Source organism: Spodoptera frugiperda, chromosome 7, assembly GCF_023101765.2.
Source record: "Spodoptera frugiperda isolate SF20-4 chromosome 7, AGI-APGP_CSIRO_Sfru_2.0, whole genome shotgun sequence".
NCBI lineage: Eukaryota > Metazoa > Arthropoda > Insecta > Lepidoptera > Noctuidae > Spodoptera > Spodoptera frugiperda.
The window spans coordinates 1,519,444-1,540,349 of record NC_064218.1 but is presented as its reverse complement, the minus strand read 5'-3'; the positions used below and the strand labels follow the sequence as shown (position 1 = coordinate 1,540,349).

The following is a 20,906-nucleotide window of genomic DNA, read 5'->3' as shown; positions in this document are numbered from 1 at the left end:
TGCGATTTTTTTTATTTTCTCAACGTTTGGAAAAAAGACCTTACCTCCCAGTGGATTGATCCACACATAATTCTATGTTATATTATATATTAGTTTTTGTACCCCATTATATATTATCCTAATGTGAAATATTTACATGCGAAGCGATGTCCCTGCTGGTGCCGGACACGTCGTACTCGTCGTCGGAGGGCGAGGACGACTTCTACGACGCTGACGACGCGCCCGCCGATACCGTGCTGCCGGGACCAAGGTCAGTGGAACATACTGTGTATATTTGTTTTTATATTGACATCGCGTACGATGATAACAGACCTTTTTTTTGTTGACGGGGGAAACCTTCAATAGGCGCCTAGCTTTTTGGGGAAAAACTAGGGAGTGTGGGATTTTTACCACACTAAAACCTCCCCGGTGGCCACCATCTGCACCTAAAGGAGGCTCCTCTTAGTAGACCAACCCCGGAGCCCCCATGGTGCAACGCCTGTTATGGCACTTCCCTATGGAGACCTATATGTCATCCTCATACTTCTCAAACGATGATAACAGACCTACTGATCTTTGGATTAACCTCTTGTGTTGTAGCAGATTGTGTCTCGCGTAGATCTGCGTTCATAGCACGTGCGGCATACCACATTTTTATAGAAGTAGTAGTAGACATCGATTTTTGGCATGTTATTTGAATCATTATTTAAAGATGTTCTGTGTAATTTTTAACGACTTGTTTTAGAAACGCGTATCCTATTTAAGTATTTACTATAAAATAAAAAAAGCGCCCTCGATCTGATTGCGCTACAGAAGAGCGCTGCAAAAGAGCTACAAACAACTTATCGGCTGCAAAGCTGTAATTTGCAAAACTGGAATGTCAATACTCATTGACGGATTTGTTGGAATGGACGTATCTTGATTTAACAACAATTTTTGTACAATTTCTAGATATACTCTTCATCTTTATTCGACTGTACGTATTCAGAATTTATATTACATCGAAACAGGTCAATCAGCAAAATGTTAGAAGTTTTTGTATTTGATCAAGTATTGTATTGTAACCAAGTATTGTATTGTGAAACTGATTGAAAAATAAAATAACCTATGGAGTTTCTTGCTTGTTCTTCTCCATAGGAATCTACACTTTGGAACGAGCAAATAGCTTCACTAGAGGACTGACCGACAGACAGATGTTATTAATATTAATATGTTAGCTTTGACGTTCAACAGTGCTGTCCTGGTCTAATTGAAATAATTTTGACTTTTGACTTTGAGCAACAGAGCGACACTATTTTCTATCTTCTAATTCTTATTATATCTTCCGAATATTTTTGAAGAAATATCAATTTGGTTATTCTCAGAGATAATATAGAAATCGACAATATTGGATTATAATTTTTTTTTTTCAATGAAACTCACCTAAAACAGAATGTCCATGTCATCACCAGTCCGTGATACAAATAAAATATTGTCACGCTTTTTATCCCCGAAGGACAGAGGTTCACATTACGTACGGCACGTAATGCCGCTATACAATGTACAAACAAAACAGTTTAGAAACACAAACACCAACTCGCGCTTTTGCTTAATTCGATTAAATAGCCACTATGTATCAGAAGACTGAATCTAAGAATGTTATTTATGTGCCTATCTTCAGATAAGTTTATCGGGCATTTATATACAGGTAGTCGTCACGCCTTTAATCCCCGAAGGGGTAGGCAGAGCAGTGCACATTATGGCACGATAATGATGACTGATGTACACCCACTTTTCACAATTTATGTTGTTAGTCCCATGTAATAGGTGGTGAGCCTATTGCCATATACCGGGCACATTTCCAGACTCCGTGCTAATACTGAGAAATATTCGAAAAACCGAAAAAAGCCCAGTAATACTTCGCCCGACCCGGGAATCGAACCCGAGACCCCTTGCCCGGCAGTCGCACTCGGCCAACGAGGCAGTCAAGACTTTCAGACTTCAATATCCTTAACTCCCCAATAGCATTAAGTATCGCCATATCAATGAAACAGCGTATAAAAACGAAAGGCTCGTCACTCGAGCCGCATTAGTATGCATGCGGCGCATACAATATGCATCGCAGTAAATTAGGTCGCGGGTCGACGACACCGCTGAAGTCGGTACGTGAACTTTAGTTGTTGTAACGTAACGTGTGGCTGAAGGGTTATAAGAAATATGGTTTTATAGTTTTTGTTTTGGGAGAGGGTTTGTTCTTTACTTTTAGTAAAGGACTTTGTTTCCTAAAGCCAACTTCGCCCAGTGCTGTTAAAATCACATTAACTTATTTAAAAAACAAAAGTAACTATGTGCTATAGTTCTAGGTAAAAACAATGATTGAAGTCGAAAAGTCGCCTAGGCTTTTTGACTGATAAAAGACTAGGGAGTGTAAGATTTTTACCTCACTTAAAGCCACCCCGGAGCTGGCGCACGCTCAACACCTCAAATGTGATCGGTATGATGTAAGTACCACTTTTTTTCGGTTTTTCGAAAATTTCTCCGGCACTGAATCCGGAATTGTGCTCTGTATATAACAATAAGCTAGCACCCCCTGGGATAACACAAATGGTGAAAAGTGGGTATAAATTATACAGTGGTATTACGTGCCGTAATGTGCAGGTGCCGCCTACCTATTTGGGGAAAAAGGCGTGACGTTGCATGTCTTTTGATGGAATAAGATCATTGCCCCAGTATTCCCAATACAACTTTACCTATATAAGTATAACTCCTCATTGAACTTATTTTATCGCATTCCGTAAACAGCAATAAATATGACAATCCCTCAAACTTCTAAATAACATAACTAACAAATGTATTATACCTATCGAATCTCATTGGGAAACAACATCCAATCATAGAAAAACTATAAAACAAATCTATTGACCTAACTAAATCTAGTCGTTATCATAGCACGAAGTAGGTTATGGGACACGATTCATTAGATAGATGTCCATTGCTGGTTTTGGGTCAAAAGACAGCGGATATTACTGAAGTAATCGGTCAATGTACGGCGTGTGTCGGTTCAAGGTCGTTTCGTTTGATTGTGTGCGTTTGAATTGGATATCTAGAGCTGGGGTAGTTTTGTAATATACCGTATATGAAGTACGAGTTTGCTTTACGATTAAAATAATCGAAACGAAAGCGCATTCGGCGCTCTAATTGGCAGGATCGAATAAACCACACATACTCCCTAGTCTTTTATCCCCAGAAAGCTAGGCGCCTTTGGAAGGTCTTTGATAGATCAAAAAAAAAAATGTTCGAATAAACCAACCAAGGAGAGATCAGATTCGCGCTGACCAAAAACGTAAAGCAAACTTGTACTAAGGGTACTGGATGACCTATGTTCAGCAGTGGACGTCTTACGGCAGATCTATGATGATACGTTGTATATGTAAACTACCGCCAACCAGTCTACCCCTTCAGGTATTAAAAGGGTGTATTATGTTTCCTTATCCAATCCACACTAATGTATATTGCTTCTTAAAGTACACATTTCGCCTTTATTTCAATCCATTACATTACGTGGCTCGGTGCTTATATGTGTTCCTGAAAACAAACCAGCGTTGTACTGCGAACAGTAAACTTTAATGTTGTGCTGTATAAGTTTGTGATTCAATAAGCCTTTGGGAACAGTTAACATATGCATATAACTATGTTTCATACGTATATGAAGTTACATAGCTCTCTATTTGGAGACTACTCGTGGTTCGTAGTGCAATTTCCTGTTCGGACTACGTTATACCATTTTCAGTGCCTATGTATTGTGGAATGACCTCATATAATGTAGCTTTGCTTTCTCCAATAGGCTACAATATAGGGTACTTCAAAAAGGGAGTACTTAAGTTTCTTAAGGGTTGACAAAGCGCATGTAATGCCCCAAGTGTTGCAAGCGTTCATAGGCCACGGTAACCACTTAACATCAGGTGGGCCGTGTGCATTCTTGCCAACGTCGTGGTATAAAAATAATAACCAAACGTTGTGATCGTGGAGAAGTCAATGAGTAACTACATATTTGTATTGTGGGTTTTCATTAAATACGGTTAATAAAGATAGCTAACGTAAAATAAGGAACTGTATAGTTGAACCATTACAAGCGTGCGGAGTGTCACGTCAAAGGAATGTGACAATGCCGCACAATTCGCATAAGTGTGAGCGAGAGATCTGATAAAAATGACTTATGATAGTTCGCGTGTTTGTAATAGCCCAAGTGTAATAATTAACTTTATAGAACTTTTTTTTATAATTGGTGTAAACGTTCGGTGAAGAGTTCTAAAAACCAAGCTCTAGCTTTGGAGGGTTTTTTTATGAGGGGCAAAATTTTATTAAATCTAAAAAAATCTATTGACGTCTCCCGCCACGGAGTGGACTAAAAACCGCCGCGTTCCCACTCCTGCTTTTCGCGCCGGAGCTCCAGTAAACCAGCTAGGTTGTCCGCAGCTCTGGAAAACTAAGAACCCCAATAATACTAAATTACCCCAAGTGCCCCAACGGTCAGCATAAGCATTTATAAACGGCCACATCGGGTCATTATAATACACCAGCCCCAAAACCCTATACATCCTTAAGAAGAATTCTTCAATAAAGTTACAATTCTCAATTCTTCAATTAAGTCTAGGATAACCAATAAATGTATTGTATGAACAATTAGTCTTCATATGTATATTATTATCTCCATATAACTAAATCACCAAAGGCCCGCAGTCCACGCATATTAATTGGCTTTACATCTGAGAGATATATTCTGATAGCTACAATAGTATTCCCCACACGGACCGGCGATATGATTTAGATTTATAGACCACGCGCAAACCCTTTGAAATACCTATTCGCAAACATAACGTAACGTATACAATATATACGTTCATATTGAAACGTAAGGTTATAGAATATCTTTGTTAAAGGAATTGAAGGTTGTAGGAGTGAGAGAGTGATATTGGGAATATAATAAGGTTAGAAATAAAGTCTAGATAGTATTTTACTTCAGATGATATATCCTTGTAACTCCTATGTACCATTTGTAAGTGTTTGCTTTTCGTTTAAAATATCTAATCGAAATTAAGTAAAAAAGAACACTGATTGGTTACTTGATTCGACCCGGCCAATCAGGAATGGCGAACGCGCTCTCGTTTCGATTACTTTAAACTTAAAGCAATCTCATAATAAGGTTACTGGTGTTGCTAGTGTCCATAGGCATCACTCATTGTCATCATGTGATCGGTCTCCTCATTTACCAGCCATTCTTATGAAATATGGTATAATTTTCGTTTTATGGTTTAATAGAAATATTTCATTATTATTTAAGTGTGGGAGAGCCATGCTTCGGCACGAATGGGCCGGCTCGACCGGAGTAATACCACGGCCTCACAAAAACCGACGTGAAACAACGCTTGCGTTGTGTTTCGTTGTGTGAGTGAGGTTACCGGAGGCCCAATTCCCCCCTTCCCAATCTTCCCCATCCCCATTCCCGAACAACAACCCTTAAATTCCTAACTCCCAAAAAGCCGGTAACGCACTTGTAAAGCCTCTGGTGTTTCAAGTGTCCATGGGCGGCGGCGATTGCTTACTATCAGGTAATACGTCTGCTCGATTACCGGCAAGTCCCATAAAAAAATAAAATAAAAAGAAAACAAAAAAACTACGCTTCCGTCTTCAAATTATTGAATAAAATATTGCAGGAGAATTCATATTTATTTTAATCGTGACCTTTAGTTTAAATAACCGCCCAAAAGTTAGGTATCCCTGCGAAGGTTAAAGTGTTCTTGGTAACGGAAGAACTTCTTAACCCCAAGTCAAGTATATTGTAAGTTGAAGAGGACAAATGCCCTTCAGAGGTCCCACGAAAAACAAGCAAGTTCGACATCGATCCCTTTTGGCATGGAATATTTATGATTTGGGGTCATTGGGTCCATAACGGCTGGTATGGATTGTCTTTTTGTTTAAATTCGATATTTTATATTAGATTCTTAATAATAGTGTAGATTTAAAGTTGTGGACAGTTTGTGTCATTTTTTTTTCTTTTGAAAATAGGGATGATGACGGGGTATGAAAATTACAAATGTATTTAGTTCGTCAGTTAGATTATAAAATTTTTATTTTATTTTGTACAATGTATAAGAAAACAATACTTAGACAAAACGAATCAAAGTTTAGGAGTGGAAGCAAATACGTAATTTCTACGTATAAAATATACCCAGAAAACGTCACGCGATATTATTAAATCGCTGTATCTTCGAAAGTATGTTTCCGTAAGAAAAAAAATAAGTGTAATATTTTACAATAATCTACAAGACGGACATACAAATAAAAAATGTCTATCTACTATCTACTCTATTTTTTCAGTAATAAAGAATACAGAACTGTTGTTTATTGATACTTCTATTGAGGTATTTTTACCTTGCTTGTGACCAAGATTAGTTTAACCTAAAGAAAAATGTGACGGTTAATTCCTGTATAATCGTTATTATATAAATCCTTGTATCTATACACATATAATACTACCGATAATCCCATAAATACGTGAACCCGTGGGTGTGTAACTGTAAACCCACGCTTCATTTTAATGCTACAAGATTTCCCGAAGGTACCTACATTGCTGTGCATTCTGTGACGTAACAGTTTCAGTACCACAGTGTTTGAGGGTCTTTAACACTGCGCCGAAGCTAGAAAAGCAAGTTCATCCGGGTTTCAACCCTGTTCCATACGAAATAGAGTCGAAGTCACGTTGGAAATGGAGTAGAGAAAATGAGCATGTCATTTTGTACTGCGAAATTATGGTTTCAAGATCGTTTGGATGCTCAGGATAATATCACGCATGTTTTCCTGATATCTAGTCATGACTATACGGTTGGTGCGGTGGCTGGGAAACTGGCTACCGTGCAACGTGTAGCGGGTTTGAATCTCGCACAGAGCAACTTTTTGTGTGATCCACAAATTGATGTTTCGGGTCTGGGTGTCATGTGCACCCACGACACAGGGGAAAATCCTAATGTCGGTAACGTTTTTTTTTTAATTCTTTTCACCCGCGAAAAGAATAGCAGTGGTGACGTAAGTACCTATCTACTCTGACGTCACAACAAATACTTTTACTTTTATAAAGAATATACCCACGCAATAAAACGTCAATACAATCTATTGTAATGTCCCATCTCGGTCCTCAAGCCGTGACGGTTTTCCTTGAGATCGACACTTCATATCCGCCCCGCTAAACACCATCCATTCAAAGTGCAAGGAACCCTCTGTTATTGGTATATTTTCACGGCTATATCGCTTTTTCAATTCCCTACAGGGATAAAATCTTTTAGCGATATTATTTTCTGTTTTGTAGTAAGCAAACATACGGCTTTTTTTTGTGGGTCGATATCATCCTGTCTTTTCCCGCCTTGGGCGAGGCGAAAGGGGATGGCAGACTTTTACTGACTAAAAACCACCCTACTCCTATTACTACTTTTCGAGCTGGAGCTCCGGTACACCCACTAGGGAGCCCGCAGCTCCAGAGATGAGACCTATTCAAGTACCAATGCTGTTTCTGAAAATATAGGTACAGCCTTATTAATTCTTTAACCCTTTAACCGCCGCAGTTGTATATAAGCAACTTAATATTTTAAATATGTTGCTTATATACAACTGCGGAGAAAATAAAGGGTTAAACAAACAATATCTTCAGAAATAAAACCCAGTCTTATCGTATAGATTCATTCTTATCCCACAAAAACAGTAGCAAATAAGCAATAATACGCAACAATTAGCCGCGAACGTGCCTCACATACAATTCCCTTGCTCCTAATTGTTGTTAAGGAAACGAGCAGGATACAGTCAGTACCTATCGATACCATAATACATGTAATTAGAACTCCACAGATGCGTAATTATAGTACCTTCATAGTACTATACATTCTGTATAAAGTTGCCAACGGTTGCGAAGTAATTTGCTATTGATTTTCCGTATTTGGTAGATTAAAAGGAATGGTAAGTAAAGAGTGTCACTTTTAAATTTAATGTGTTACAATTTGATGGTTAGAGTACTCCTTATAAAAGCAGCTAATATTGATCGTGTTTTCTAAAATTACTTTTATTCTTATACTTGCAGTTGAAAAAATATAACTCAAGAATTTAAGTATTGTTTTTTTTTAACATTATGTGGGGGCACTAATATTTTCTCCTGTGTCGTGTTTGCGTTTACAAACACACAATTTAACATAGACATGACACCTAGACCCGACACAATAGTTTGTGGATCACACAAAGAGTTGCTTGCGAGAATCGAACCAGCTACCTATTGCGCGGCAGCCATTTGCTCAGCCACCATACCAATGCAGTCGAAATAGAAGGCTAAGAATAAGTAAAGGCTTTAAGGAAAGCCAAGCTTTTAGTGAGATGCTATAAATTATGGTAGGATTGGTAGGTACTGTAAGAGCTCTAAATCTAAATTATCCTCCACATTATTCTCTCAAAACTCAACCGATCAGCTCCGCTTTACTTACCGTTTTAGACAAACCCCGTACAGACTATCTCATAATGAAATCTAGCCCCAATTCTAAAGAGATGATTTATATCTAGAATTAGCCAAATATTTAGCCACTACGAACATTTAGCTAGATATGAAATTGGTTCAGTCACGACATATACAGTAAATACGAGCAAAAATAGACTTTATGCCAAAGGTAATACAGGTGTTCTAATTTAAAAACGTAGTTCAAAGCGGTGTCTAAGTTCTAGTCTAGGTTGAACCGACACTAGGTATCGCGTGATCACTTAAATTCACGCCTGAGTAAATGACCGCTGAAATTCATGAACAAAACTGCGTAGAAAGTGTATTTAAGTATGGTTCCTGCCTTAACAAAAGGAACTAGTGGATACAAAAGTCAATGTATGGACATTAATATACATTTTGACATTATTTATCAAATGCCAGTGTCAATCATTGGACTCGTTATATGTCTAGGGGTCGTTTGCCTAAGCTGAAGTCGCCAGTAAGGCCTTCTGTCCACCCTGCGTCATTGCGTCAAAAACGATAGGTGGATTTAACGTAGTCGCTTCGTGGATAGTTTTCATTGCTTCTATGCAAGATGCTAGCATTTGTCATTTGTAGGCCGTCTATTATTATTTGTGAAGGACGCATGCATTCGTCCAAAGACGCAATGGTGTGCTATGTTACGTTGCTGAGGATGTTTATGTTTCCACCATTCGTGTTCATTGGTACAAATAGCTTAGCACTGATAGTAACGGACTCAGCTAAGCTATGTTTTTATATGGAAAGATGTATGCTATTCTATGGATGGCTTCCCCACTATCGCTATATCGATATACATAGCATACTCGCTCAGCTACATAGTTAAGTATCAGTAGAAACGGTCACATAGTTTCACAGCTTAGCTAGTACATGTTCGTAGCATAGCTACATAGCACATCTCTGGTGCAAAAGCAGCCCTTAATCACATTCGGTTGATTGTCAGCATTTTAAATAAAAAGGCAGGTTCAGTTCAGTTATCTGCCTTCCACAACATTCTAACCATAATACATAATTGATTAACCACGTCAGGTTTTTTGAAGTTTAACCTAACCATAACGACTACCAAAGTATGTAATTATAATTATGTAGATACACATGACAACCGGGTGTGTACACAAGCTTTATTTTTATTTTAAATATTTTTCTAATGCTTTCATCGTCATTAACCTAACGTTTTCTCTATGGCCATCATGCTATGAGACATTTTAATACAATATTTTTATTACCTTTAACATTTTCTAATTAAATAATATGTCATATCACTCTACGCATAAAGTTGAAAATGTCACACCAAAATAGCTTAATACATCACCTACTTTTCATCGACCGATCTACTTTTAATGTCTTTTTAATATTACAAAGTTATTAATGAATATTGATCTTAATTTCATTCTAAATTAAGCACATTCAAGAGTGGTCTCAATTTATATTTGTTTTCCATTGTTTTACCAGTGACCTTATCAATGAGAATGGTTAAGCCACAATCTGACAATGCGTAGGAGTATTAATAAAGGGTATTATGAATCGGAAACCTCCAAACTCTGCTCGATTATTACTTCGGAATCGTTATTCAAAATATGCTCATTTACCTTTATAATGAAAGATTTTTTGTGTGGTATAATTACGACCCTTTTAGTTTTAACTTTTTTTCAAACCCTAAATATATAGATTAGAGTCAGACGTTATTTTGCAGAAATCCATGTTACACTAACAATACAATAAATTAGTTTTCATTCCGCTTGTAGTATTTTTAGCAAGTACAAGCGAAATAAAAACTAAAATAAAATATTGTATAGCCACTCTAACGTCCAGCCGCGCACGGCATCCGAACCGCGCGCGACTCGCAAGTTCGTCGTAACAAAAAACCTATATAGCTACTGAACCGTAATGCCTAGAATAAAGAAAAGAATACCAAAAAAAAGATTGAAGAATACTGATCAATCTTAACGATTTTTTTAAATCTTTAGTTAATCTTTAAAATACAATAAAACGGGTTAAACATGAAACACAGAAAAAAAAACAGAATTATTTCTACCTTTTTAGAATATACGGCACAACTATTGCATATTTTATCAATAAAATATTTTTACAACAAACTAGACTCATTACCCTTTCTTTTGATGTATATATGATTATATTCGGTTAACTCTAAGTATTGTAATTAAATCGAAAGAAAACACTACTCGTAATTTTACACATCAAAAAACCTGAGGAACACATTGACATTATTATGGAATCTTCAATGAATTTAGTATATTTCTCTTTGAAAAATGTATTATTTTGCTTATTACGAAATGTATTTCGATATTTTATATACTATTGTAATGCAAAGTATGTAAAATATGTATAAACAAAACTAAAAGTGGCCAACACCAGACCGGCCATTTTTTTCGAAACAACAATCGTTTGAAGTTAAAATTAGACTAGATTTATCAGCTAAAACTGTGATATTTGTACATCATCGTAAAGCACAAATCTTCTAGTTTATTTTGATGTATAACACTTGCAAGATAAATTAAATAAAACTGTAGTATTTACGACATAATTGTTGGAACTCACAAAAACACTTCAAAAACGAGTCAACTAACTTTAAAAATTTATATTTTGTTTGTCAAAGCATATTACAACGCCATGTCTTATTTTTTCGTCGAACAATTTATTCAGCTGTATAGATAATCAGTCAAAACTCACCAAACAAGACCGTATTTTAAACTAGAGGGAGTTAAACAGAACTCGTCACTTTGGATACTATAGTATCCATGGACGCTAGAGTGGATAGTTAGTATAGCAACCAATATCATTAAAGAATATGTCCTTATAAAGAAACTTTTAGTCTTTGTTATAACACTTACAAAGAAACGTTCGTTTTCTAGATTTACAAATGGACACGGTCTTTGTAAAAAGTAAAAGCCAAAGCCTCATGGGATACGCAAAACTACCTAAAACACAAGGGAAACAACAAATCAGACCCTTATCTTTTGAAATTACGAACAAAAAGCATCTTTCGACCATTCTCAATAACCTATCTCTCTGTTGATTAGATTATTATCATTGAATCTCATTTCCATCTACCAATAAAAAATATATATCGGAATACCGAAAATGTTCCTTTATAATCATTTCTGATTCCTGTCTGAGTGTCCATATTTTAAGAACTGTTTCGCCAATCAGTAATTGGAATCGAAGTAATATTATAAGTATTTTGTCTGTCAATAAGAATACAATTATTGATCAGTCTCAAAGTGTTCTAAATAAAGAACGTAACGTAGGATGCGTAACAAATAATTTTAAATAGAATATTGAGATGTTGACTGCCTTGTAGATGGTTCAGATGTTTAATACGCGCGCTCCTCATGTATGAGAGCGCTGGTTCGAAACCTACTAAAGTAGTAAACTATCGGGAGCAATCCTGGGATAATAATTTCTAATTATAAGTTTGAAATCGCCAACCCGCATTGAGCAAGCATGGTGATAAATGCTCAAAACCTTCTCCATGCGGGAAGAGGCTTTGGTCAGCAGTGGCCACTAACAGGCGTGTTGACGTATGACTGCCTTGTTGAATTTGCGGCAACAAGCACTTCGAACGTATAAGTCCAACTTCCTATTTATCTTGGGTTTTTACGTTATAATCACAGGGTTTAAGATTCAGCACTCTTTTTGTTCATAAGAAAGTTCCTAAAAGGTAAAGGTTTACCTACTATGATATATTCTAAAATCTTTTCGGATTCTACCAATGTTTTGTACAAACATAACATGTACATATTTGTCAGACCGTACATCGGTAATTACCTAAGATTGGCATGAGAGCAAACATATGTACCTAAGTCTTTCACACGAAACAAATCAACCGTGATCTAATCTAAATTAACACAAGACAACCTTTATCTTAATAAAACGAAATGGTTAGTACAAAGGGCTCTCCGAGTACATCTTAAACGTCTAGCCCAATCTGAATGGCAATTAACACGATTTTATCTTCAGCACTCAAATGAAATGGACGGTCTTCTTTTATGAATATTAGGTGTAGTTCATTGAATATTCGGAGTTACGTTTTATAAGAATTATAGAGACATTATAATAGTAAGAGACAGGAATAGTTTGTAAAGTGTAGCCTAAATTAATTGAAGTATACAGGTTACTCACGTGAACAGTTCGAGAAGAGCTCTACTAATTTCAAGTCACACCGGGACTTTCGTGTTCGGCAGTCGACATGAAATATACTTCATTAGTCACTTCAACAATTATAACATAACATATCTCAGTTTGACCTGTAATGCTACACCTATATTGAGCCGATTTTCAGCATAATATTTTTCAGATTGGTAGAAGGTTTTTGGTATATTACCCGACGAAAAAAATGGAAGCTCGGACTTTAACACGTGTTTTTAGACTTATATGCTTATTGAAGTCGATTTTTTTAAACGTAGTTTTATATTTACTTGCTGATTACACTGTTTCAATGACCGCTGGAGCGTTCAACTTTGTATTACAACCTTTTAGGGCCGTTTCTGCGTGATTGAGTACTGGGTGTGTGCCTTTTGTGTTCGTAACAAAAGTCTTATTTGTTTAAACCTCGTTTGTACTGACGCCCTTCTATTTGTATTTACTTGCGCAAATTCTGCATTCACAGATGGCGTTGGTGTTGATTTATGGGTTTAAGTAGATTGGTATGGCTGAATGGAAATGTTTTAAGTTATGGGCTATGTGTATGGTGTATGGTAAGTTAGTATAGACGTAACACAGACTGAAGGCACAGAATAATAAGTAATGAAGGTTCAACAGCCTGTGATAATCCACTTTTAGATTTTAGGCGTCCTCTATAATAGAACGTTAACTATAAAACTTCACGCTTGGTCTTTTCTTAGCGGAGTAAATCATCCAATGACTTCTCCCGCTCTGGGTGAGGCGAGAGGGATACCAGATTTTTATGACTAAAAATCACCCCTATCCTACTCCTGCTTTACGAGCCGGAGCCCCGTAACCCACTAGGTACTCCGCAAAGCAGTCGGCAGCTCCGAGTCCCGCTTGGTTCCAATTTATCAGAGATTGCTGTTACTCGGTCTCAATCGTGTAGCTTTCCTTACTCTTACGATACATGCGGAAGAAGCACCGGTGGTGACTATGTATTTTACTCTGCCGGTTTTTTTTTAAATAAATAAATAACTTTATTTATACAAAAACAGATTGTAGTACATGTAACAGTTTTTACAATGTGGGTAGTATAAAATCTATGACAATCAGATTTTACACACAAAATTCTAATTACCTAGTTCGTTAATCCTAAGTTCCTAAAACACAGACACGCACTAGACGAATGTCCGTATCATTGTCTATTTGTGTCTCAAATGTGTTTTTTCAGTCGTCTGCAGACTTCCTACTTTTAGATTCGGCGACTGGACGATTAATCGGTTCTCGGAAGTTACACGGTAAAATAGCGATATTATCGTTCAGTCATATGACTGAATGCAGACTATTTTTACTGTCTTTAACTGCTGCACACAGAAACTGATTTAATGATTACCTAAACTATTCCTTAGTAACGATTTTGTACCGAAAACAATTCCTAAGGACTGGATTAAGTAACCATGAAATAAATTTGAGTACCGCTGTAAAACAAACAAGCACAAAAAATACACAAACAGTAGTCGTAATTGATATTTATACTTGCATGTAGGTTAACAATTACTCTGAAACACGTAACTATACACTTTAAAAAAGGCATTTTGAGTTTGAAATTGGTCCTTTAAATAAATACTCTTGACCTTGACGCTAATCTGCATACCCAATACCACCAAAATCTAAATAAAAAAATGAATGAAGTCTTATCGTAAGAATTTCACAAATGCTTAATAAAGCAATATTGCTAAACATCAAATCAGGGATCGTAAACGCTACGTAACAGTAGCACGTCTGCGAAGACTTTATACGCTTTCCACGGCGTTGTCTGTAAATTACGTCAAAGTAATTCAGTTTGTTGTCTTCCTGCCTGCCAACACTCCAACACTCGCCGGTTCCTAACTCAATCTAGGCTGGGCCTATATTTAGAACTGTTTCACTGACTAACCTGATTATAATCTAAACGCAATCATTTATTTACATTATGATATTTATTGAGCCGGACATTTTGCCAGTTTACAATATACCTGCAACGGGTACAATAATTTTAAAAACCTAACTAGCTTAGGTTTTCTCTTTTCACTTATTTACTCTTTTCTGTATCTTTGTAAGAATGATAGCCATATCAAATGCTATATGCTACGGACTGCCTACCCGTTTACCGGGGCTCCGGCCCGAAAAGCAAGAGTAGGAATTGGGTTGTTTTTAGTCCTTTGATGACTTTCTCCCCTTAATAAAAGAGATAAAGAGCTCATTCACATCTATGCTCTCTATCGACGAAAAGAGAAAGATAATTACGTTACGCTCCTGTAAAGGAAACACTCTAGAAAGGCCCTTAACATAATACTTAATATAATTTAAAACGTATACCATTATAAACCTACCATCCGTTCCTAATTAACTTATCTCCTTAGATGAATCCGTAAATGTATTATGAATTAGCAATAAAATGCTTTATTTTAGTAATAACATCACTTTGTTTGTTAGACAATATATTTCTAATAGCCACGAAACCTTAATTTGATCGTAACGTGTGTTATGAAGCCCATTATGTACAATGTAACTAAATCGAAAGTCTGACCGATTTTCTCTCGTCACTGCGGAAATGAGGACTCTTTCATAAGGCTGATAACTGTTAGATGTAAGATTTCTAGCTGTTACATCATTTTAAGATTGAAAAAATAAGACAGAAATCTAAGTAAAGTTTAGTAGTCTCTTTTTGTTAAATTAAACTCTATTCTTCTTACATGTAAGGCATGAAGTTATAAAAACTCATGAAGTGTGCTCCGTTTTCAGTCAGTTAGAGATATTCTCTTGAAACTTTAAAACATTGTTTTGTTATTTGGCTAATGGAACTTTTGTAGACACAAAACTATAGGTAAGTATAAAATGTTGAATAAAAATTTCGAAAATCTCTATCGGCTTGCAATCATTGCCCAAAGTACGCTCCCGTTGCGTAAGTTGTGCTGAGCTGGCGGGTCAATGACCGCTGAGCCCATCGGATAGGTAAGGGGAGGCTTTAGCTCACTTGCCAAGTAAAATCGGTTTCGATATTTTCTCTATGTCCATAAAAAGAAATGGTTGAACTTTGATATCTACAAAAGTATCGTAAAATTGGTCTAAGTTTTTCTCAAATCCGTAATCCGTCTTCATATCTCTGCCTGTTTAAGGAAAGTGCTTGTTACCAAACATAAATGCTTATAAACTAAAAAAACTTTACTGTGAAACTCCTTCTTTTTACTACAATGAATATATTTTCATTTCACCGGCTGACAATACAATTAGTAGAAAACATTGAAGGGGTAAGCTCACATTATCTTTTTGTCAGTCAAAATACAGTTGAAAAATTGTTTATTGTTAAATACGAACTCATACGAGTGTTTATTTATAAACAAAATTCGGATGCGGCCGTACGTTGCCGTCGATCGCCGCAGCGATGCGCCGACGCGATGCGGTCAACGGGCAAAGAGTATCTAGGCACAGACTGCACACTTTACGTAATAGGTAAAATACACATTGGACGAAAACTATCATAATTATAAACTATTGGGTCATCTTGTGGTCGTATTTGTTCTAATTACGCATTTATATATGTGTGATAAAACCTGTAATTGGTTGTTAAACGTGTTTCCTAAACAAGTATGTGATTAGAATCACGTGCACAGGATAATTACTCAACTCATAGTAACACTGCGACTAAATCAATAAACAGGAAAAGGTCAATACTTAATGCTGTTTATACAGATATAATTAGAATTTGTTTACCTTATATGTATTAGCGATACTGTTTGTATTTTAATAAATATTTGAAATAAAATAATTAGTTCTGTGTTGTTACGAACGATAAGTGGTTTAGGAAAAATAGAAACAACAATATGAGATGTGTAATTGAATGCTACAACAGAAGTTATATACGTATTGTTTATAAGCTTCTAAGCCATTGTTGAGGCAAGTTTCCGTTCTTTAACCTATTGATAGACTTCGGAAACAAAGAAGCGGGAATCCATAATAACAGCGGTAGCCCCCTCTGTTCTATTTTGGTCTACGTTCATCTCGAACGGTAGCACTTCAGTGGCCGCTAGTACGTGCCGGGCGGCACACCTCTGCGACTCGACTGTGTCGCGTGACGCGATCGATACGTTCCACACGACTCGACTACAGTACGCGATTATCCGCCGGTCGTCGCATTAAACGGCAAAATAACGTACGTCGCACAATTACACGTAATCGCGAGTTTTCACCCCATCACTCATTTTGTAACGCATGTTTTTTTTTTAACCTGTGTGTGTGCGTGTGGTGTTCTTTTTATTCCTGAAATGTTTACGTTCTCGTATCCCTAACATTGTTCTTCGGTAAATTTAGGGAACGCAAACCGTGTTTAGTTTTGTTTTTGTGACTTTCAAATCTTTTCTGTGCATTTTTTGGAGGATTGTCGATCTTATTTTATGTTCGGTAAGGTCGCTTTGTGTGAAGCGGTAGTTGAACGAGGAAACTGGGCTCATTAGTGAGGAAACTGCTTCCTTTTCAGTGTCTGAATGTTAAGTTTTTTTATGTGAGTAACATTTTTTTTTGTTTCTTTTATATCTTTGTAATAATACCGTGTTGTCTTTATCGACGTTTATCGACTTTGGTTGCTTAGAACTATCTTCTAGCACCCTTATGTCATAGGGGAGAAACTTATTATTCCGGGAACGCACTGTGCCCTTATCTTTAGCGACAAACATCTGCAAAACCCTTACTTCAACCCTCTTGACGAAATTATTGAAACCCTCCCTAAGTAAACCGTTACCTAAATAGCTTCTACAAAACCTATTTACATTTCAAAATGTCAATTTTACAACGATAATATTGTGGTACACATTTCTAAAATGTTTCTCGGAAAATTATTACTTTGGATACGGTATTTGATAATGTTTTAAAGGTCCGGTGGGACCCCTATAAAGATTTTCCGGACAAACCAGAGGACTGAAGGCAATAAACCCTTCGTTCGAGGGTGGAATGGTATTTAATATGTTTGCACTTTCATTTACAAAAGGGAGAATAAAAATATTTATAGTACTTTTTAATGTTTAGATAAATTGTTTTGTAGATAGGCCCAGGTATAATAATAGTAGCTAATGCTACAATTATATTTTCAAGTAAAACATTATTGTACCTAAACATTGTCATATCCTTAAACATACTAATAAAAAATAATCGTCACTAAATTTTAGAACGTAATTTTAACACTGTAAAGTTGATAATGCACTAACATGATGAAATTCCTAGTTTTTATGAATTCACCCAGTTCTTTAATTGGTGACGTCATGGAAAAATGCGGCCATGTGTATCGTTTACGTTTTTCTGGAATAAGTGCATTACTAACATCAGTAACATACTTTACTAATGTTAGATACTCTCTTTTTATTTCTAACTAGCTTTTCGCTTGCTGCTGCACCCGTGTGGTACTACGAAGATTCTTTCCGAATAGATCATGGTATTGTAGGAATATCGGTATATAAAGGAGCCTATATGACTTCTCAACGTAAGCATTTAAGCGATTTTACGATAACTTAACAAGAAAATATGATAAATAGAACTGTCAATTAAGAAATATTTCAAATGCTTAACAAGAATCTTTGTTGAAAATTTTGTTATCAAAGTAAAACTTGATACTACGACGAATTTACTTCAACTAGAAATTAAAACTAAACGAAGACTATAAAACAACTTTCATAGCAAAATAAACAAAAAAGATAATGAATGCTAAATAAAAAGAAAATATACAAAGAAATTGTGAAAATCGAAGACAGCTTTCATCATCAAAGAAAATGTATCTATTACGTATTAATTGGTGTGCGAGGAATTGAAACAATGCCAGTTCTCTTAAATAAGTCTCGGTTCTGAAGCGCAATTGGGATAAAAACTAGCCTATGTTAGTAATATGGAAGAATGGATAGGCAGAGGATCACCACAGAAGATCATAAGGATGATACAAAAGAGAAAGATAAAATAAAGTTCAGTAATTTCGGAGACTATTCAGTACGTTGTACGAGTTTGACTTACATTGAACTAAATCAAAACGAGAGCGCGTACGGTGCTCTGATAGGTCAGTGCAAATTAACTAACCAATCAGTACTCTTAGTACGAGTTTGCTCTAATTGGTCGGATCGAATAAACGTAAAGCCACCTCATACTAAGGGTACTGAGCTCCGAACGCGCAACGTAAAACAAACTTGTACTAAGCCCTCAATACATACAAACAGACAATCAAATCTTTTCTATTCTTCTAAATATTAGTATAGATGAGTACTAAGAATATGTTTCGCTGTTACAAACGTTGACATACGATCGATAATATCTAGTTTAACACCAGTTAGCCGGGTAATAAGGCTTCCATACCGCGACATAATTGTTTGTGCCAGATTGATTAGTCTGTGGACGACATCTTCTGACAATTATGTCTACTATTTATATGGTCGATTGGCTCAACAATCCGGACTTTCTTTGAGATAAGCAAATATACAGTGTGATTTTTAGCAGTACTTAAAGTGACCCTCTTAGATAAACGAATCAAAGTATAGGACATTTCTACGTATAAAATGTACCTACCTAGAAGTGACGTCACGCGATATTTCAAATCGATGTACATATTTTCGAAACTATTTGTTTCCATAAGAAATGTAAAAATATTAATATTTTTACATTATTTTAATGTCATTTTCCCTATTGTATTTTTTCATACCCACCTCTTTTACAATAACACTACAATATAGAAATGTCTACCTCTACCTACATATTGTGTTAACCCTTACGTATAAGTATTATTTTCAAATTCTATATGCTTAATAGCTTTGTTTAATCATACCTAAAACAGTTATAAAATATTATACCCGCATACAATGTGTAGAGTTTAGACTTGTACTGATTATATTATCTACGTGTACATCCGTTCACAGTGGTTTACTTATCTTCTGCAACTTTTTATTTATGTATGAATATATTAGCTAATGTTTTGTCTGTTTGAATATCACACAGTTTAGCATCAAAATGTTATCATGTAAATTCTCACACAATATGAACTTATTACTTCAGCTCTTTGGACTTGTTATTGACTGAATTATTCATGTTATTAAGCATTCTATGTTATCTCCAAAAGTAGGTATACGTTACAAATCTCCCATTATTACGGTACTAGCTTTTGCCAGCAGCTTCCTCTCGTTTCCGTGGAATAAAAAGTATCCTATCACCCAAGTCGGCTCATTTCTGTATACCAAATTTCACCAATCAAATTCTATTCAATAGTGTCAGCGTGATTGACGAACCAACAATGAAACTTTCGCATTTGTAATATTAGTGTGATAGCACAGTTACTGGAATTGAACCTGGTTTTTCAATTTTGCAAAAAGGTTTGGCGCTATGGTGTAGATTTAGTAACTGACTTATGTAAAGAATATAACTTGTTATGACTTATTTCAATTTACCTGCCTTTAATACCTTCGACAATAATTACCTAAAATATGAATAAATTAATGTTAATTTAAAAATATTATTGATCCAATTCTGTGTGGCTATTCTTAAGTTATGCTGTAACCAAGGAAAATAGAGATTCATAATATAATTATGTCCATATAGAATAATATAAATTAGGTTGACAATGACTAAGATCTTAATACATATGTATGGAAACAAATATTGTGATCAAGTTTTTCTTAATTATTACAATAATATTGTCATTCATCGTTATGCTAATTAGATCAGAGTGAACCTTGATCTTTACAATTTAATGTGGACTAGTTTTGCGAGTTTCAAACGAATTTAGCTACGCATTTGTTTATATTTGTTATTATTATGTACAGTCCTTCATTTTATTGGTTAATATTATTATTACAAACTTATGCCTCTTCTCACATGAAGAAGGCGTCATCAACAACCTAAGAGAGTCCACTGCTGGAATAGAAGTCTCCTCCACAAAAGAGGGGTTGCCAAAATACCCCTTAAACGCTTGCTATTTTGCTTGGCTGGAGATAGCAGTTTAAAAAGTTCAGATTTATAGGAAACTGCCAAGTCTGTGTTTAAATAGTCCCTTAGTCGAGTCTTATGACACCCGCGATAAAGGCACGAATAAGCTGACTACTTATAATATTATTAAAAAGTGACTTAGTTATCATCACGTGAGTATCAACTAACTTTATATACTTCACTTGTTAAACGAAAATTTCCAATTTAACGGCTTTACTCATTTATCCTTGAGAATATAATTGAAATGAAACAGCTTGAAACTGGTTCTATATTATATATTTAT

The 20,906-nt window shown here is 35.8% G+C and overlaps 1 protein-coding gene across 1 annotated transcript in view; it reads left to right on the top strand.

The window, feature by feature from the left end:
• The window catches only part of LOC118265836 (oxysterol-binding protein-related protein 9), a 116,325-nt gene that overhangs the window by 46,928 nt on the left and 48,491 nt on the right, over window positions 1-20,906 (top strand). Inside the window, exon 8 of the mRNA XM_050694916.1 lies at window positions 145-250. Within this exon, the coding sequence (XP_050550873.1) occupies window positions 145-250 (106 nt within the window). The remainder of the gene's footprint in view (window positions 1-144; window positions 251-20,906) is intronic.